The sequence below is a fragment of the Bombus huntii genome, chromosome 8, assembly GCF_024542735.1.
Source record: "Bombus huntii isolate Logan2020A chromosome 8, iyBomHunt1.1, whole genome shotgun sequence".
NCBI classification, from domain to species: domain Eukaryota; kingdom Metazoa; phylum Arthropoda; class Insecta; order Hymenoptera; family Apidae; genus Bombus; species Bombus huntii.
The window spans coordinates 10,130,022-10,151,105 of NC_066245.1; the positions used below are offsets into that span (position 1 = coordinate 10,130,022).

The 21,084-nt window shown below is 45.7% G+C and overlaps 1 protein-coding gene across 1 annotated transcript in view; it reads left to right on the forward strand.

Moving 5' to 3' along the window:
• Positions 1-3,426: 3,426 nt before the first annotated feature.
• LOC126868320 (homeobox protein SIX3) overlaps positions 3,427-21,084 on the forward strand; it is a 54,215-nt gene continuing 36,557 nt past the window's right edge. Inside the window, exon 1 of the mRNA XM_050623653.1 lies at positions 3,427-4,872. Coding sequence (XP_050479610.1) covers positions 4,229-4,872 — 644 coding nt within the window. The 5' untranslated portion in view covers positions 3,427-4,228. The remainder of the gene's footprint in view (positions 4,873-21,084) is intronic.

Sequence of the window (21,084 nt, forward strand, 5' to 3'; positions counted from 1 at the left end):
GAAGTGCAGACGACGGCACAAGGAAAGTACGAGGAAAGAATGAAGCCACCAGTCGTAGGATAATTGAGCTGTGAGTTCGGTAAGTGTGTACGATGTCCGGATTTTGCCGGTCAGTTGGTAGTTTCAGCAGGGATCCGTCGAAGGTTTCAACAGAAACCGTTGGTGCCTTCTCATTGGGTCTTTTATTACATGTACCTAGTCGACTTGTGGACGTCCATTGTACTGTTAAGACCTTTGGGGAAAACCCAAGAATTTTCATTTTCCAAATATTCTACAATGACTGGAAGAAACATATATTTTGGATCGAAACAAATCGTATTCCAGGCACATTACACCTGTTTTTCAACACCTTCGATCAGAATATAACATTCTGCCTCTATCGTAAATTTCTAGAAAATTCCCATTGTTCTCCTATTGTTCGTTATAAATCCGATAATTGATATTTCAGTTATAAATAATTAGGTCGATAATACCTTTTACACATAGCTTTTTGCGAATATAACAATAACGCTAAGAAAACCATTTAATATGTATACATTGCAAACATTATTGTATATGTAATCTCGCTGCACTTTTCAATAGGTTTATTCGCACAGCCTATAATACTTGCCTGTTGCTAACCTCAAATTTCAGAGTGAAATGAGGAGACCGATTTGACACGCCTAATTTGATATTCGAGTTCGTTTGAGACATAAAGATTCAGTAGCTGTCTTAAATGAGCAAACATTCTAGATTTACCCATATGTCATGTTACCGTATTTATTGAACAAATTCGTTAAACCTTAGAAAGTGAATATATATAACGCTCGATATATACGAGGTTACATATTAACGACTGAAAACAAATGAAAACCCGACCCTTCATTAACAGGTAGATTGCCAAAAGATGACCAAAGGTATGGTATGGTTTGGTAGATTACCAAAGATAATATATACAATATATAATTTGACAAAAGAAAAGAAGCATTTATGCAACTCAGTGAAAGGAAGTAGCATTTAACGCTACCTACCTCTCCAGGACAATCCATCCAGGACAAAGTGATAACTGCGAAAGTGGCCATTTTCCTATATTCCTTCGATAATAAAATTCAGTCGTTATCCGGGTTTAACTTTGTGCGATTTCATAGTAATTGAAATTTTGAACACCAACGCTGGTCGCTATCGAGCAATCACTGTTAAAGTCTATCCGTTTCCATTTACTTGACTACTTGCGAGCTGACGCAAACGGATGGATGGTAGCTCTTAATCGGAAGAACGCAGGCAATTACGACGAGAAGGATGTCTTTCGAAAAACTCGTGATCCAGCTTCTCCCGTAATACGATTTAACCAGGGCCAATCGGTCTGGTATCGGCCGTATAACGGAACGAACGATCGCAAAACGAGACCAATCGACGGCATCATCGACGCTCGAGATTATATTTCCTTCCATTTCGTTCGAGTGACGCGATATCCAAGAAACTTATCCGAAAATAAATGCCAAGACTACGGGAGAGATAGGTAGACGATAAGTCGAAGAATTCGATTTAAAATTCAAGTATATCGTTGCACGCCTAACGTTGCATTTTGTGAAAATTATCCGTTTATTCGATTTTGGAAACTGCCGTTTCAACCTCCTCGTAATCACAAATCCACGTAAAGTTACCACATCGAAGACATTCAAATTTATAATAATAACTTGCGGCTGGTTTCCGGGAGATCTACATCTTCGAACCAAAGATATCGCAGATCGTTTTCGTTTTCAACAACTCGTATCAAAATACCAATCCATGGTCGTAAAGCGGCGTTTAATATGAAAAAAATTAACGCGTTGCTGAACCCTGGTCTTGGTATATTTTCAGCCGATCGGTCTAAATAATATTCGCGATAATTCGTGGAAATATTAGGTAGATTTTGCGAGGAGATTTTGCCAGGTTATTCTATCAATTCGTCTAAGTCGGTGTTAAGGGTTGCTACATGGAATGGTATGCAAGTTGTTTGAAGGTAAGCAGAGGTGAAGTATGGCGAAAAAGTTGGTAAAAAGGCTGACGACCAATATCGCGGAGGTAGCAAAGTAGACACGTCGGCCTGGATACGTCAGAGTTACAAATCAGAATATTTATCACGAGACTGAAGCTGCTGCGGCGGCTGTGCGTTCGATAAAACGGAGACGCCTTCGGCGCCGTCGCGCGTCCTCGGCTTCTCGATACGCGTGCACCTGTCGTCTTGACGAGAAATGAAATCTAGTCGCGTGTCGATAAAGGGCTTCTATCCGTATTGCCCCGATATCGGCGTGGTGAAATTCTGTCGAAGACGCGACGAATGAAAAATGGCGCAAGAGTCCGTAGGTTCAACGTCCTCTTTTCGTCGGATGCGCCAACAAAGAGACGGCATCTCGATCCTTCGAAACCACGAACGTGTAATTTAACCACGGAAAGATCTTCGATAATCGCTGAAAGTTGTAAGTTGTGATAAAAATCCTATTAAAATGAAGGTTGGAACGTATCTGCGCTAAAACGAACATAACTTATAGCCGAGACGCGATCGAAACATCCCCCGGAAGCACATGCACGAATCCCACGTTTGCGAAACGTGAAACGAAAATGAAAAGAGAACGTTCTCTAGAAAGCAGAGATTTTTCTAGAACGATGCCAAACGTCGGGACGAGAATCGCGAGAAAGTGATGGCGCGAGCAGAACATAGCGACGGAGAAACAGAGAGGCGAAAAGCCGATGGACCTTAGAGTCGTGGATGTTGCGCGAGAACGAGAGCGGCGAGTCTGGTCTCGAAAGCAGTTCGTCGAGAGATCACGGCAGCAGGAGCAACAGAAGGTACGGAACGGCAGCAGGAACGGCAGCAGTTGAACGTGGGGATCATGCCTTCGTTCCCCGCGTCCTTGCTTCCACCCCACTTTTCCATACTCTCCGTCCCACTTTCCGCTCGGCGAATCGATCGTGCTCTCTCTCTCCGTGTTCCCTCGTCTCTCTCGCTTTATGGTTGGCGCGAGAGGCAAGGGGGCACGAGGGACGTCTCTGGCGGGAGCATTCGCGGATCGTTGGCAGGGGTATGGGTTACGGCACGAGGAGCGAAGGGGATGATCGAAGGAATAGACGGAGAGTGGGGGACGATGTGGATTGCGGAAAGCTTTTGGTGGGGTGCGAACGGTGTGGTGCTGGATAGCACGTGGAAGGGATAATTAAACGGACACACACGTGAACACGGACGCTGGTTACGGAAGGACGAAGAAAGGTTACCATGGTAACGTGGATGGGATCCGGCCAATCCCAGTTTGGCTGATGGGCGTGGCTTGTACATTGGCCCCCCGAGCATCGGTATAGCCGTCTCTTTTTCTCCAGTTATCCCTCTGTTGGTGTTTCGAAGCAGGGGGCAGGGAGAAAGGACGAGGACGCGAGAGTGGAAGTAGGAGAGAGAGAGGGAGGAAGCGAAAGAGAGATGTAGAGGTAGGTCGCAAGAGTCGGCGGGACTACCCGGTTGTAACGGGCGCGTACAAACGTATCATGCTGGGTAGGGCCGGTGCCGAGATGCCGGCTTGTAAACGAAACCAGTTTGCTATACGATACGATCCAGGCAACAGCGGCCTCGCGTGATATCCCCACGGCTGAGAAGAACGTCAACGTGTGCTATTGCGTCCGATGTGACCCCGTAGGATATCTACTTGGAGAATGTTACTTGTACCGGGGTTCGTCTGACGGATAGCGCTCGGGGGTGAGATTCAGTCGGCGAGAGACGAAGCAGCGGACAGCAACCAATGGTTCATTCGTTGCGAACCGACCGTTCCCGAATGTTACCCGAAACCGTCCTGCGAACCCTTCGTATTTCTGGAAAGGAAAAACTCGTATTTCTCGCCAAACCGTATCGCGCAGATCACGTATCGTTCTTCGTTGCAGAAACATTGGGAAAAACAGCATCCCTCGTGTCATTAGAAACTGGTGAACATTTTGTGTCCAATCGGTTGAAACAGTATATTCAGTGCAAACTATTCGTGAAGTGAGTTGTACCTCGATGGTCGAGAGTTCTATAGAAGTGATCGAACGGCTAAGAAGTTGAGTAAGATTCGAGTCGAGACAACAGGATGAAAAGCGCCAAAAGTAAACACAAACCGAGTCGGAGAGTTTCTTAGGTTACCGAGTGGAATCGTCAGTTACGTGTGACAAAATCGATGTATTGAAAAGGTTATCAGTGTCTTAGAGTACACGAAATAATTGTATCTTAGAAGGGCAAGCAAAAGAGATGTCGGCTGTTGCACCAGCTGGCACCGGTGCCACAGCGCCCACAACCAATGGTCCGATCGTACCGGCTCCTGTTTTTGCATTGCCAACGTTATCGTTCACCGTCGGCCAGGTTGCCACAGTCTGCGAGACCCTCGAGGAGAGCGGCGATATCGAGAGACTGGCGAGATTCCTCTGGAGTCTGCCAGTAGCTCATCCAAATATCCAGGAGTTGAATCAAAGCGAGGCCGTGCTAAGAGCCAGAGCGATTGTCGCGTTTCATTCGGGCCACTATAGAGAATTGTACGCCATACTGGAGAGGCATAAGTTCACCAAGGACTCTCATGGTAAACTTCAGGCGATGTGGCTGGAGGCGCATTATCAAGAAGCCGAGAAGCTTCGCGGAAGACCATTGGGTCCAGTGGATAAGTACAGAGTTCGGAAGAAATTTCCATTGCCGAGGACGATCTGGGACGGGGAACAGAAAACCCATTGCTTCAAGGAAAGAACCAGATCGTTGTTGAGAGAATGGTATCTTCAGGATCCGTATCCGAATCCCGGGAAAAAGAGAGAATTGGCTGCCGCCACGGGTCTCACGCCGACCCAAGTTGGAAATTGGTTCAAGAACAGAAGGCAAAGAGATCGAGCAGCTGCTGCGAAAAATAGGTACATTTATTATATTCTTGTTTATGGATACGTCGCCTGCTGATTCAAACAACTGTCATCCTGGATTAATCGTTTCTCAGTCAAAGAAACTACGAACAACGAGTTGTCGATAGAACGAGAAATAATTCCTTCGATCGACGCAATTACCTTTTAAGTTTCTAAGAGACAATGTTTTGGTATATCGTAGATTGGCAATGAAGAAGAATATGTTAAGCTTATTGAGAAGAATATATGTATATATATATATATATATATATATATATTACATATATACATATATCTTTATCTATTTCACGTTACTGTTATTAGTCACGCGATCACGAGTGCAATGTTTAATCTAACGGAATTTAATTTAACCAGTGAGAAAGTTTATTTTATAATAAATCGAAAGTCGATTAACAAATTCGTTTGTTACGTTGCGTTTTTATACGCGAACGATTGCGGTTAGCTGCAGGACGCGAAAGTTTTGTTCATTAAGTAGCGTTTAATGGAAGTTAATCGCGAAACGATTAGTGGTTTAGGTCCCTTTAGTCAGATTGTTGCGCTGTGTCCTCGGCAAACGAGCCTTTGTGCTGGTCCCAAGGTCCCCGCGTCGAGGGTCGCGTAATTTCATTTTGACGTCCGACGGAGGGTCGCTGCCGTCGGGCGTACAACGATTTTCGAATTACGTCTTTCAAATTGTATTTCGTCGATGCTTTCCTCTCCTTTCGTCCCACGATACGTCCTCTGCATAGACGAGTCCTGCCCAAATCGACTCTGAACACCGTCCCAGTCAATTTCGTGGCGCTCTCCTGTTTCAAACAGGATATGAAACGAGCTATCGAATGATATAACCAGATCTATCTTTCAACATCTTCTTGCATCATTAATGGATATTTCATCCGGTGATTTCTATCGTCGATTAAATTATTCGCCAACCATTTAAATAATCGTAAATTAACGCTTATAAAGTTCGTTTATTTTATTCCACGAGCTAGAATTTTCTTGGGAAATTAAAAATTTAATTTTAACGTCCTAGAATAGATAAAGAGAGAGAGAGAGACGTATAATACAACGGTTGATACAGACAGATCGTCTAACGGATTACCAAGCAGAACAGCGCCGTAATCGTCGAGGCTCTTTCGACTGTTCTACCGCTACTAAAATAAAAGAAAGGAACGTGATAATCCGCTCCAATCTCGATTAGTCACGACTGATCGTCGCTAAGAGGTCGACGTTCGTCGATCGTAGAAAAAGCAGCTGCACAACCTGTCGTTCCGATTCGAAGCACCTCGCTCTTGGGCAACGCCTGGTGGCAATATTGTACGATTACTGAATAGTGTCCCGACTGAATAGTGTCAACATTGTTTCCGTTATAGGGTCCTATGGTTGGTTTTTCCCATAGCCTGTACCTGGAACTTTTCCTAAATTTCTCTGTATTTCCAACGTCAGAAACCTCCAAGGACGGACCGAAATTTCTCTTTGATTTACGAGTTTTGGAAAGGTCGTTCGAAAAACGTTTTACCAACTTTGTGCACCTCGTGTACATAAGTTTGCATATGCTTCACACGTGTTAAAGTATTTTATGACAGCGTAAAGGTTCAAATGCTTGAAAAATTGAATCCCCCTCGGCGTAACGAAAGCGTACAAGCATGCATTTTCACATTCTTACGTAGCGCGCGTCTTCGCAGTCGAAGAAGAAAATGAAAACACGTTTAACGTTTCAAATTACTTCGAGTCTCACGATGCAAAAAGCATTTTAAAGGGCAGTACGCTATAAGAGACGCGTTCAATTCTATCTTTTCCAGAAACTATTAATAAACTCGAAGATTCGCTGCGATGTAAGATAAAAGTTTGTTTTACTCGCACGTGGAACCACGAATTCGTATTTTCTTTTTTTTCTTTTTTTTCTTTCTACGTCGACAGCTAGTAGATTCGCTAGTTCAGAATCGTCTCGACCCAGATTCTTGGTGATGCTCGGACATCTGTAATTACCGTGCCCTGAATGAAGTCATTAATAGTTATTACCTACGTCTATGCTGTAATTGATATATCGTTAACGACCGAGGATCGTCCGACTATACTGGTCTAATTGATCTTGATGAGGCCGCACAACGGGAAAAAGATTACACGTTTCAGTCTTGCGCTGTCTTTACTCTGCATCCAGATCGTTTTCTTACAGCTTCAACCTCCTACGAATTCTAGTAATTTTGGAATTTGCATTTGGATAGCCGGTCTTCGAATCGCTTGCATCGTTCTCCGGGTATTCGATAGCGATGATTTTTGTTCAATTAGTAGTCTCGAAATTACGTTCAACGTGTACACACTGGCCGGCTATTCGAGCGTACTGCGTTTCAAAGTAGAGAAAGTAATTGCAGGTCAGACGTTACTTCTGCGCCGCTAATTGGCATCGATGGCTGTAGTAAGGTTTTTTCAAATTTCAAATTTCGCGTTTCAAACATCGAGTTTCGAAACTTCAGACGTCGACTTTCAAACGATACAATTTTTATTTCTTACTTGAAATTTCGAACTTCAACGTTGTTTTCGTAGCAACTAGTCTCAAATAGCTTGTAACATAAAACCATTACGACAACGTTGAATATTCGATAAACGTTCGAAGAGGATTGGAAATACGATTCGTTTGTTTCCATTGTTAAGTCAAAAAATTTCAACGACACGAAATTACTTTAATTAGGAAAGGACTTAGAAAACAGAAAGAACATCTTTGATTCTTTATGAATTTGCAGAGGACTGACCTCCGAGGATCGTAAATGCCCGGATGACCATTTCTTTTTACTTTTCCGGCGATAGAAGCTGTGTATTCTAGTCAGGTTATTCGACAATGGCCTTACCCGTACCTATCGTTACCCCAGCGTAACGACATTCCGTTTCTGGCCTGGAGCCACATTTTTCCTGCACGTAATCCTGCGAATCCCCCGGACGAATCCTCCTCCTCTTCCCTTACGTACCCACATCCTGTCCCGACGCGTACCAAAAGCTCCGACTGCTTCGCTAAAAAACATCGATTCGTGTATTGAACTCGACGTCCGTACAAAATACTTCTATATCGCAGTTATCCCTTCCTCTCCTTTTTTTTTTCCCCTCTCTCTGCCCCCATTCCCATTTGTCATTCACTGGCGCTCGAAACATCCGAGCGCAACATTTTTCACCGCAAGAATTACCCGTAAGCCCTCTTGAAACAGCCAATAACCATACAAAACAGATCCACGATCTAAAATACCACAAGAATCCATCATCGATTTTAGATTTAGTTCCTCGAATCGGAGAAACGATTAAAACACGTTATTCCTAACAGGATTTTGCCAGTGTACGGGGTAAAAGGGAACACGAAAAGATGATCTTGTTGCGTTTACGTGTATACATATGTCGTGTGTGTATGTGTATATATGTATATGTACATGTATATACACGTACACACACACACACACACACAAGTGCGATCGTTTCGTCGGTACAATGCTATCGCAACGTGAAATTCCCTTAGTGATGCATTTTCAGCATCGGGCACGGAGGTAATACGGGCGTCCAGGTCTCCTCCAACGTTGGGTATAGTCCTCGTCATTTCGCTCAGGGTGGGTTAGGTAGACACTGTAGACAGGATACAGTGCCCGCCCCGAGGATCCTGCAAGGTCCTTTCAGGAACGTCGATCCGCATACTAGCAGCCTCGCGGTATATTTTCGCGGTCCAGCGAGCGAGTTATTCAATATGCTCAACCCCGAAAGCCCCGGAGCAATCTCCGTGCTCGCACGTACTTGCATATACCTATGTACCTTGTCTGAACTCTATCTACGTGTCTGTGTGTGTATGCGTGTATGTGTTTCTTCGTACGTACACGAGCGAATCTGTATAAGTACGTGATACGAGAAACGACGACGACGTATGCTCATCTCTATGTAGAAGTTATATATTACGAGGACGAGGCTGGGACACGTACGTTCCGTCTGCTAGTACTCTGCTATATACGAGCAATCGGTCACGTTCTAAACCGCGCTACGTTGCGGCAACTTGCAGATCGCCAACTTCGTATTCGAACCGAGATTGTCGCGTATTTTCAGCGAATTATTCATATGACAAATTGTTTATGGTGAGAGGAAGATTTTCAGGCTGGGATTGTTGCTGATATTTAATCCATTTGGAACCGGTGACGTACTATGTGCGTCATGCGATGTCTGTCTGATTTATCGGTGACGCAACGTATGCGTCGAGCAAGGAGAATCGTTCTGTCGTTGTCAGACGCTATTGAAAATGTAATCGCGGAAATCAGACCGCGTGGAAAGAGTATATCGAACGACGATACAGTATGGATTTAACAGTAGCCTGGAAATTATTAGTCTATAGCATGATCGGCAGTTGGAAACGTCGAAATTCGAGTTTGCCAGGAATTATTGAATTATTAAGGATAGACTCGTTCCTATCGATTTCTTTCGATCGTACGCGCGTATCCGCGACGAAAGTACGATAATTCTAGGATTCTTCTAGTATTTGCATATTAACTTAAAAAAAAAATAACGTTGCATTTTGGAAGGTATTGGCGATACCAAGGGATTCCCTCGGTATATGAACGCGTTCCTCGAGCGTAAATTTTCATATCGTACGTATACACGTTATATCGAAGGAGAGCTAACAGGAGTGGCAAGGCTTTTCATAGGGATGTCAGTAGGAAGTAGAGGGGATAACCACCTCAACAACCCTCCGCGTAGCCGGCTTTTCGGGGGTGGCTTAGCTCGAGCGTGTTTCACCTCTCTCCTCTTTCGCTGTTGCCTTCGCTTCTGAAGTTATCAGATTTTGATAAAGTCCCCGGTGTATTAGAGACCGGCGCTGTTTGCGTTTCCACGCAGATCCTGTCTGGTTGCCACCTCGTTCACTCCACCCTCCACTCTCTTTCTCTCTCTCTCTCTCTCTCTCTGTCTCTCTCTTTTCCTCCTTCCTTTCTGTTTCTGTTCCATCAGGATCTGTGGGGTGCTACTTACTTTTCTTTCTTTGTGGTCGCCTCGTCGAATTCTCAACGCGCAAGTGTTGTTCCTTTTCTCTTTATCGCAACGCGACTCGACGAAGGGGCGAGGGGATGGGAGAGGAGGGAGGAGGGAAGAGATTGCTCGTTACAAACGCGTGCATGTTTCCGGACGATTATTTTTCTTAATGAAAATTTCTTTCGCCGCGATCCTTTTTCTCCGAATCGCATCGACGGCAGGGGGATTTCGATTAGCGAACGATTGAGATAATGCCGTTGATTCGCCGGCGCGTAAACGGCAAAGAATTCCACTTTAATTTTCAATAAGCAGCGTAAAGAGTGGCCGCAGGATTTACGGCCGCGCGCCGTTTCCTGCAGTGAGCCTTCGCGGCAATCATTATCGCGAGAATACCTGTTAGCTCGTTCAGTCGTGACCGTGCATCAGTCGCATCTCCTCCGTTATCTTGATGACCCTAAACGAGAAAGGAATACAAGAAGACGCGAATGTCATCGGCGCACACGTTGCGCAATCTTGCTCCGTGATACAAGCAGAGAGAGAGAGAGAGAGAGAGAGAGAGAGAAAGGGAAAAGAGAAACGAAAGAAAAAAGGAACGTCTTGTCGCTGGCGTCTTCGGACCCATTCTTCTTCGGATAGAACGACAGCTGTCTGACGAAACGAACAGAATTCCGGTTGAAAAGCGGCGGGCGATCTACGCGGCAAAATCATCCATGTTTCTAACCCTTGCTCGAATTAACCTATTCCACTAGTCTTCTCCAAGGAATCCCATGAACATTGTTAGTTTCGATATATACTCGGTTAATACAGCACTTATTCGATGTTCGATTCAATTTTCTGGCCGCAACTCTGTTTGTAGTTGGCAACCACGGTTCCAGGAAGGGAAAGACCGCTCGTTGGAAGCAAAATGTTTTGCCTATCCGAGATACAGGCAAAGAGTCGATCGTTTAAGGAACGTCGGAAATCGGTGGACGGTCGACGAGCGAGAAATTAACGATGATAATGACCGAAGGAAGCACGGAGGAAAGGAGAGAGGAGAGCAACAGGCGAATTGCGCGCGATGGAAAAGCAAGAGCCGAAAAGGAGCGCGGCATCGCGTACGACGATGGCAAAAAGCACGGGAGAGACAAAGGCAATGATTAATTCCACGTTGGATGTCCAGGATCATTAGCGGCAGACTGCCATGACACCTGCTCGCACGAGCCCTTCGTGATAGATTACCATGGCCAGCAACGATGCAGAAAGACGGGAGAGAGAAGCGATGATCTCGCTTGCGGATCGTCCACGGCCGGTTACTAATGATTCCGTATTTCGACATTCTGAGCGATATTCAGGAAGCCATGGAAAAGAAACGCCTGGGTATTACTGGCCAGCAGCCTCTCTCTCAGGGTGGCCACGGAATTCGCGTGGCAGCTTTTTGTCAAAAGCCTGTCACGATGTAACGTGATTGATGGTGCGACGGTGGCACGGTCGAATCACGAGAAATTCGTGTTCTCGCGCGGCCCGCGCCGCGTGAACGAAACCGCAGGAAAAACGATGAATTAATAAGACCAGAGGAGAGGAGAGGAGAGGAGAGGAGAGGAGAGGAGAAGAACGCACGACTGGTATGCGTCGTAATTAAATGGCAGCCAAAACGCGATCGCATTAGCGACGCTGTTAATTGTCACGCTCCGCGGCACCCTTGACAGTGCTCGTTAAGGATTCACGAGGCGGCCCTCCACAAATCTTCCACCTCTTCTTATCGCTAATCGTATTTTTTTCTTCCTACCATAGCGCCCTCCAATGCGTTTTCTCGCTCTTTCTAACACCGGTTACCCTCTTAGCGTTAATCTTCATTAATATTTCCTCCTTTCTATCGCGTCAATCTGAATCATATTTCCACTCTATGGATCGTTCGTTGATTTTCACAGTTTCAAAGTCACATCTCCGATCTCATCGTATTAAACGATTATATTCTACGATCACACGCTTTGAATTTAGAAACGTTGCGTTCGAAACACGTAGCACGCTATAATTAAGAGTCCGACTGCTATTATACATCGTGTTACGTATAAGATTAGATAAACCTGGTAGCAACCGAATGTATCGGAATATATGATCAGGATATAATTTTTCAAAGCTCGAACGATTAACCTCGTTGCAGTTTATCAGTGGTTTTACGGCTGAGCCCGTTGATTTAAAACCGTGCCTTTCAAATCCCTCTCCACTTCTTTCTCATTATTTAACCACATATTATTATATTTCGTTCATTCGATATTCTCAATGTACCGTCGTTTTTACGTGGCCGCAAAGTTTCTTCATTCGCGACCACAAACCAAATTTTACGATGCAAATTTTCATCGTACGTAAAACACCAACAAGACTATTTACCTTTTCTAGACACAGTTACACACCGCCTTTTCACCACAAAATTCTTCATCACCAAAACCACAAGACACCCTACAAATCTCCTGACAAATCGTCGCAGCGCCGCCTTCTCCGTAACCCTAATTCTTCTCTGACACACGGGTCGCCCCGAACATCTAGTTTCGAAGCTCCCTTCCGTGGTCCTTTCATCGCCGATCTTCCGTTCGAGACATATTGACGTGTAATTAGGTGCACCAATAACAGAAGTAGAAAAAAGCGTGTAGTAGGAGCTGGTAATTGACGCGACACGGTGTTCCGCTGTCACTTGTTTCCGTGACGGTCGCTTTTTGTTTCGTCGAGCAGGGCACAGGCGAACTCGAGCCTGGTGACTGTTTTCACGCCATCGCCATGGGGGTTCCCCTTCGTGCACACCACGCGTGCCGTGTGTGCACGAACGCGGATATAGAAACGTACGAACGAAGGTGAGAGAGGGTAGGAGGAGAGGGAGGGGGGGGGGGGGGGGGGCTTGAGCATTCTGGACGCGGAGGGCGGCCCAAATATTAGGGTGAGATATTGGACCGCAAGCTACTAATTCGTACGGTGATATCGATTCGGACACGGAATCGTTCGGGTGATGTGCATCCGGCAATTTCTCCCGTTCCGTGTACAGACTCACCCTCTTCCCACCGTCCCAGTATCCTGCAGTTAATGCCTTGGACAGCATCCCAGAACCTTTGTCCTTGCTAGATACGAGAGACTCGTTCGACGATCTCGTTTCGTGACGAAAACCTATACTCGCAGAGTAACGCGGTCGTTTCGAGGGAAAATGTCGATTTCGATAGTTGTATCCCGATGGAATTGAAATCGTTCCAATTGATCTTCCTTTTACTTTACGCGTTTATGATATCATTGATTATACAGTATCGGTGAAAGGATAATGGCGGAGCGTCGATAGGAAAGGATTTGAGAAAAGAGATTTTCCTCACGCATGTACGCAGACGATCGAAGAAGATATGGTTGGGAATTATCGACTGGCGAAGCGAGATATAAATAATTCGTTCACGTGACGCGTTTAATCGCGGAGCTAATATTAAACGGCAAACGGAACGCAACGAACGCTTTGTCATTCATACAAAGGTTAATTCTACTTGAACCAACGATATTTCGTTAATGGAGACGATCGACCTTCGGTAACTCATTCAGAGATCTTTCGTGCATTAACTTTCCTCCGTTGTCCATCTACGTGGCAGCCGTTTCAAAGACAGGTCGATCCATCCTCTCGTCCTTTTTTTTTTTTTTTTTTGAATTCGTTACTTGGAAAAACGTGAAAAATGTATATGTACGTACATACTTGTAAATTATCTTCGGCACGACGCATTTAGTATTTTAACAAACCAGCAGTTTGTAGCATCGAACTTATCGTTGATATCACAGCGATCGATCAAATAACCGAGTGTCAAAAACGACGCGTCTCGGCGAATTTCAGCGACCGTCTCGCGGACATCGGATCGTACAACGTTGATTGTTTAACATTTCTACAGTCAAACGGTCGTCCTCGATAGAGATAATCAACTTGGCTTCTACGTAATGTGACTCGCGTCATTCTCACGAAACCAACTAATCTACATGATTTTCCATTCTTCGCATGCAACTCCAAAATAATTACGCTTTTGTAATTTTTGGCATTTAATTCACGATCGACGGCGATAAGACGCGCTTCCAACGTCCTGAAACTAATTCAATTACTCCGGTGCACCGTAGGCCGCTACTTCCTTTGTGATTCCACAACGTCGGTCTCTAACGTAATACGCGAGAACGCGATCCTTTCCCTGACAAGATTATACGAAAGCTCGAGACGAGTCAGGTTTCCCTTTGTTTCACCTACTCTCCTATGTTCATCCGTCCGACGTTGGGATCGTGATCGGTCATCGCTCACGCCTTCGATCCATCGTCCTACGTCGTTTGCCGGGCCAACGGAGGACGATGATCACACACGTGCGACCTCATCGGTTCATTCAACAACGCGTTACACGCTCCTTCCAGTTTCCTTTGTTTTGTTCCCCGCGAACAAATGACCACCGGTTCACGGAGGGCGTGCTCTCCCTCCGCGAGAGGGATCATCGATCGTCACTGATCGTTAGTCGTAGAGACACCGTAATTGCCGCTCATTAGGGAGCTAAAGGAGCGTATTATGCGCGCTGAAAAGAAGCAACGTACCAGCCGGGTTGCCGTGGCGAGGAGCCGTGCAAGGAAGACAGCGAAAGATGCCGGATTGTCGGTGGCGAACGGCAGGAAGACTCGCGGCAAGGAGAAAGAGGAAGAGAAGACGAGGGAGAGAGGCTAAGAGAGAAGGCGAAGAAAAGAGAAGAGGATTTTGAGCGGGAGGGATCGTGGAAGGCGTTGAAAAGAGTACTCGAGATACGTGAAGGGGCTCATGAGGTAACCGATACCCTTTCTCTCGATACCGCTTTGTTCACAGGACCTGGAAATGAAATATAGCGATGAAACGCAGTCGCGAACGAGCCTCCCTTCCGAGGAGGATCTGTGCTGGCGTACGGTCCCGACTGACTCCACCTTCCTTAGCCTGTCGCGTTGCTGCTCCAACTTACGAGACTCTACTGAACCAGCTTCGCTGAAAAAATGTATACGAGGAGTGTCGCACATGGCAACGGGACGTTTTTAATTACGATGTTTGGTCGGTCGACGCGTGTCTCGAGGAAATTGATTTCGCGTTAGGGGACAGGATTGCGTGGAGGGTGAAGAAGAGATTCGTAGATTGTTTACGTCTCAAGTACATCCTGTGTGTGTCGAACGATAGAGTGCGAAAAAGCGGAACAAATACTACGGTAACGCGTATTAATCTCTGCAGAAGCTACATCGACGAAGTTCGTAAATTAAGCAGCTTCGAAATGAAATTTAGTGTAAAGATGGGGCGGTATTATCTATGGAATTACAAAAAAATCACGAGTCATTTGTTTCTGAAAAATCGAACATTGATGGCGTATCTGAGATCGAGGAATCAATTTGCTGTGCCTTTCAGATGCTTACGTGTGCAATAATTACGCCACGTTGTTATCTATTACGGGTCACTGTTTCCATCGAACACCGTATAGAGTTTTACCATTCTTTACAGCTATATTACATTTTTCCCAGTATGGAGATCGTGTTGCGCTGCTTTTAAGCCACACCGTGCGATACGCTCGATCGCATAAATAACCGCTCGAACCAACTCGAGTCTGGTAATCTATTCGAAGTCGTTCGTCAGACGGTGGAAATGAAATATAAAATTCCATCGCGTGAATCGAATTTAAAATCGTCGGGTTGTAGAGCCGATCGACGGGCAGTTCATCGACTTCTCCTCTTTAACAACGGCGTTGCACTGCTGCAGCTTCGCTGGGATCCTTTGAAATCCGGTTGCCCGCGCCTAGGCAGGTGTCGAAGAACGCGTAACGAGCAATGAATCACCGGCATGGTATCGCATGATATTAAGTAACTCGGAAAGGGGTGCCGACGCACAAGGATATACCTCGTGTTGTCGGCTGGCCTCAACGCTGCCAACCGATCCACTGAAACGAGCTTCGATCACCTGACACTGTTCATTACACGCGTGCTGCAATAACGCGCTCGTCGGATAATTAACGATATCCTGCTTCGATACGAGACAGCCAAGGTCGTTTGCAAAATCTCTGCCTACTCCCCCGAGGGTTCCTGTTTGATTTCGTCCAGAGTTTCGCAAGCCGTGTGTTTCGTCGCTTGGTAAACGTGACGAGCGCGAATCAAGTCGGGGGCCGGTATTACGCTAATCGATCGAGCTACGAATCAATTAACGTCACCGGCAGTGGTGGGTTACGGAGTCGGGTCGCCAACTAGGAAACTTGCTACTTGCGAAGTCGGGATCATCGTAGAGCCTTAACGCGTTCCGTACTATGCCAGAAAATTAATCGATATCGATAGAACTTTGACAGAGAGACAAAAATTTTCGTCGGGATGTTTAGTCGTAGGAAAACGAGGACGCGCGATAGGCTGCGCAAATCCTTAGTTTTCTCTTGTGTCGATTCTTTCCTCGAATCGTCGCGATAAACGTAAAACGCTACTTACTCGTAAATTATGGCAGGGCTCTCGTATCTCAGAATGTGTTGCAAATTTATCTACGTTTCTTTAATTAATTTCTCGCTGATGTCGCGTTGATTTCGCACGAATGATCTCCATGAAAATGAAAGACATCGCCGGTAGATCATCGCGTCAAATTTGATAACTCGAATGGAAACTAACGAACACGCATCATCGTTCGATCCTTATTGCAAGTTTCCTGATACACTCAATTACCGTAACGAATCCAGAAGAGAGGAAAGTGCTTCTTAGAAAGGAATAAAAAAAGAGCATCTCTTTGACAGTCAGAGGACCTTCGTACGCAGCCACTACCACCTGTGATATAGAGTTCCAGCGGTCCGTGATCAGGGTGTCCGGTTACCTGGTTCGAGCAACCTACCTACGTTGTTCTTCAAGGACTACCTTGTATAGAGAGGCGAACCTCATCCACTCTCCTCCTTCCATCGTTACTCCCCTCTCTCTCTCTCTCTCTCTCTCTCTCTCGATTCCAATCTCTTTTTCCTCTTTCCACGCGTTGCCGTTCCAGCGAGAGAGAGTTCGGGGGTGTATCGAATATCCTGCCATCGTGCGGTCTCGTCTATGGTGTCCGACTACCCCTCGCTCGTTTCACGGTTAATTAAGCGGCTGACAATCTGACCACGAGACGGTTAGCGGCCAGGGGGGTCCGCGATCTTCAGGAACTCGTAAACAGAAGGAATTCCTTGAGCATGAATGAAGACGAGAAGAAGACGACGAAGAAGAAGAATAAGAAGAAGATCGGAGAAGAGAAGAGGCAGAGTACGAGCAGGGACTGTATAAGATATCGATCATCTTGATTACCAGGGCCCACCTCGGGAAGACCCGTCCACAGGATCGTCGGCAGCGCTTTTTTAGAACTTTCCATCGAATAGTATTTCGTCGTGTGTCCACCTTCCTGCTTGGGATCAGTGGTGCGACGCGTACATAAAGGGCCGGCGACTTTGGTTACCGAAGGAAAGATCGGATAGATCGACGAACCGTATAGGAGGATCGGGAATTTTTGGAAACGTCGCGCTGTAGAGTGGCTCGCGAAGATTGATTTACGTGGATCGATGCGTGGGTCCGGCCAGGGTTATTCGCTTTTGTCAGGATAGCTGAAACATGGTGGATACGCTTGACTCGAGGATTTGTAACTTAACTCTGCTGGAACCGGTGGTCTATGATCTCTCGAGGACGATCGATTTCTCTTTTGTGAAACTTTGGTACTAGGAATGGACCGACTTTCTATCGTGGAAATTCGTATATGTCGCGTCGAACGTCGTAGGAAGATCGCAACGATAGTGCTCGCAACAACGCGTAGTTTACGAATCTCGTAAAAGTAAAGCGACAGTAGCAACAGTAGGAAAATATCGATCCGACGTAGGCGCATTACACGCAAGAACGTTTCAAAGGTAGTTTTCGAGGTTCGATGGAAACCTTTGTGAGAAATTTGAATCAACTTCCGAGTCATAAGAATTTTCTAAGATAGGAGTGGAAATTTTATTTTCCAAGCAAAGGTCCGATAGAAATTGAGGAAAAATACACGAACGATTCAATTCGTCGTACTCCTCCGTAATTTTTAGCTAAACTTTTGATCGAAAAAAGAAGAGAGCGACGAAATATACAAAAGTAAAATTCACAGAAGAACGAAATAGAATTTTCATCCACGTTCGCTTACCGATCTAATTCTTGCGAACTTGACGACGAAGTAGAAGGCTGTTCCAGTCGTTTCACCGATTCGTCGAAGATGGATCGAAGGAAAACGAGAGCGGATTATATCGTCGAAGTATCGAAGGCATCGTCTCTCGTTTCTTGGCCCCACGGCTGATAGTTACACCAGGAGGCGGCCCCTGTACCTGCCAACAAACGACCAGCAGATGATTTAGCACATATTCCAGCGAGAGGCTCGTTCGCGTCTCGATCGCCTTTTACGTGTACCCGGTGCCCCAGCTTGAGCGTGATTGTTTTATAATTAAGCCGTTACTGGATATAAGGCACGGACGCGCGGGAGGCGGTGGTGATTAATTGTTTTCGAATTGAAAACCTATCGCGGTACCGTCTTAATTTCATCGTGCCCCAGCTAGAGTACAAGACGTGGAACTTATAGGCGTAATTACGCGGCCGGTTCCCCTGCAGACGTTAAAAAACTAATGAATAACAAACACCGGTGAAACCAGTCTGCAGCTTTATACGCTCTATACGCGTCGTAAACGCGGTTGAACCCTCAAAAACAAGGGAAAAAGGAACGAAACCGTGGTTGCTTCGAAGTTATCGAGTCTTTATACCCTGTTCCGTATAAAAGAGTGATTTTACGCTGAATTTCCGTGCGTTTTAATGGAAATACTTTGTGACCAGAATAGAGCTTCTTGGTAGAAATACGAGAGACGGTAGCAGAGTATCCAACTATTTAACGTCGAAAAGAAATTACGCGTGGAGGGTAACGACCTTTTAACGTTCTTAAGAATATCCTTGGCATTTTGTACATTTACCTCAACGTTCCTACTTTTCAACTTCTTCTTTGTCTCATATATTATTTGATATATATTCTACGTTTCAATGGTAATTTTACTTTCGAAGAAAACCAGAGATCAGGGGAGTTTCTGAGCTTGAAGGAAGACCGGTGTATCCGAATTTCGTCAGAATCTTTCTTCGTTCAAAGTTGAAGATCAAAACTCGATACCGATTCGCCGACGAATACGTAACATCGATCGCGATAGCGTACACGATAAGGTCTCTACCTGTTACTACTTTTGATAGATAGGAGCGTTCGTTGAACGAGACCGAAATCGAGAACTTCTATACACTTTCGTTACTACGATCGTTATTACGTCGTCTCTGTATCAAGCGATCGCCTATTATATCCGTTTAAAAGGACTCTCGCGTTCCTCGTAATTGAAACTATACTCGGTCGTATTTCTCATAATAGGAACTCGTCTGCAAATTCCACCGCTTGAAACCCGGCATTAACTGGTTCGTACGAAACAAAACTTTCGTTCTCTTCCCTTATCCATGACTTTATTCTGTCGTTCCAGTATCTTAAGATTCGTTCAATTCGCCCGTGTGTACTGTGCGTAGAGATTTTTTCGCACGATTCCACGGAAACACCGGTGAAATTCGCTACACGAGCCTCCTTTCGCGTTCCCTGGCGAAAAGTTTCTTGCGTTCGACTGTTCACCCCCTCGATGGAACTCGACGACAGCCTCTCTCCCTCGCCGAATCCATCTCTGTTGCTCCGTCGTTGGAAAATTCGGGCGAGTCTCGAAAGCGCGCCACATTAAACGGAGCAAATAGACGGTGCCGTGCGGCAAAAGGGTGCCGACTGAAAGGCAAACAGTTTAGCTGGAAACAATTGACTGCAGATTGAAGAGAGAGAACGAGGGGCTCGGAGAGGGCTCACGGGAGAGACATCTGACGATCGATGCACGCGTCGCTGCCAGCGAGAGAGCGAAGTTACATCTGTCCGACGATGAAAATAGATTTTGAGAGAGCCCGGGTCCGGGCAACGGGGGGTCCGCGAGGGAGGGAGTTGTTAAAACACTCGTTTCCAGACCAGGAATTCGTGTTTCTCGTCACAATGCCACGGTGCTTTGATCGACCGCCCCCGTCGAACCACCGAAGGCAACGCGTTACCCCGTCTCTCATTCTCTCTCTCTCTCTCTCTGTCTCTCTCTGTATTTTGCGTGTAACGTTTTATAAATTGAAAAAATTATCAATGGTATTATACGAGTTGATGCCGATACAAAAGAGAGGACGGCAGCGTACCGACCGGGTAAATTGCGCGGGATTTCGCGTTCCACGCGTGCCTGCATATTTTATATGGACGAGTTCATTCATACTTAATGTCCCGTGGTTCTTTTCGATTCGGTGTGCCAGTGGACGTGCGCAACGCGCGAAAAAACCGCCCCAACCTGACCGTACGCAATCAAATCATCGATGTTTCGTTGCGCGGTTTTATTAAACAAAGCCCCTGGCCGCGATACAAATGTCGGAGATTTACTCTTATGGACGTTTTAACCGTTCGGCGAACTTGTTGAAATTTTTCTGCGATTCAACCTGGCGCACCGGCGGTGAATCGCGCCGATAGAAATGTGGAAAACGTCGGAAGCAGGGAAAATCAGTGAGACTTTTAGACGTATGCATATAAATATATATGTCTAAAAATCTAAAAGATATAATATATGGAAGGACAATGGCTCATCGATAAGAAGGAAAGAACGTGTCAAAAAAATTGCGATACGAGCGGTTGGACGATGGGGGTGGTTCACCCCTCGTGTGTGTGTGTTTTGTCTCGTCCGATCCTTTTAACGTCACTTAAAACAAAACACTGTATCGATTTGACCGCTTCTCCCCCTTGGTGAACGCACTCGACGAGCGCCCAGGGGGATGTTCGATGCGTCCAAGACAAGTGACACTCGATTCGGAGCTGGTCCTCCGAGTGTGTTTCGTTTTTCTCTTTTTCACACTTCACCGTGCCACGTCGCTTTTCTTTTCGCCACCCTCATAGCGTACCGATGCGATCTTGCGCAAACATAGCGTCCAATCGAGCGACCGACTCGACGATATCTCGCTAAGAATTGCTCGAGCGAACGATCGTGCAAAATGTGCGCAAAATTTTATGAAAAAGGTTGCTGGAACTTTGATAAAAATATCGTGCAACTACGCGTTGACATCTTTGCGTCCGATATACATATAATTACCAAGCACAAGTAAGCCGTACTACGTTTCCTATTATATTTTCAGAAATAAAATCTTACTATACGGCGTTGTATTAATTTAAATAAAAATGGTCTT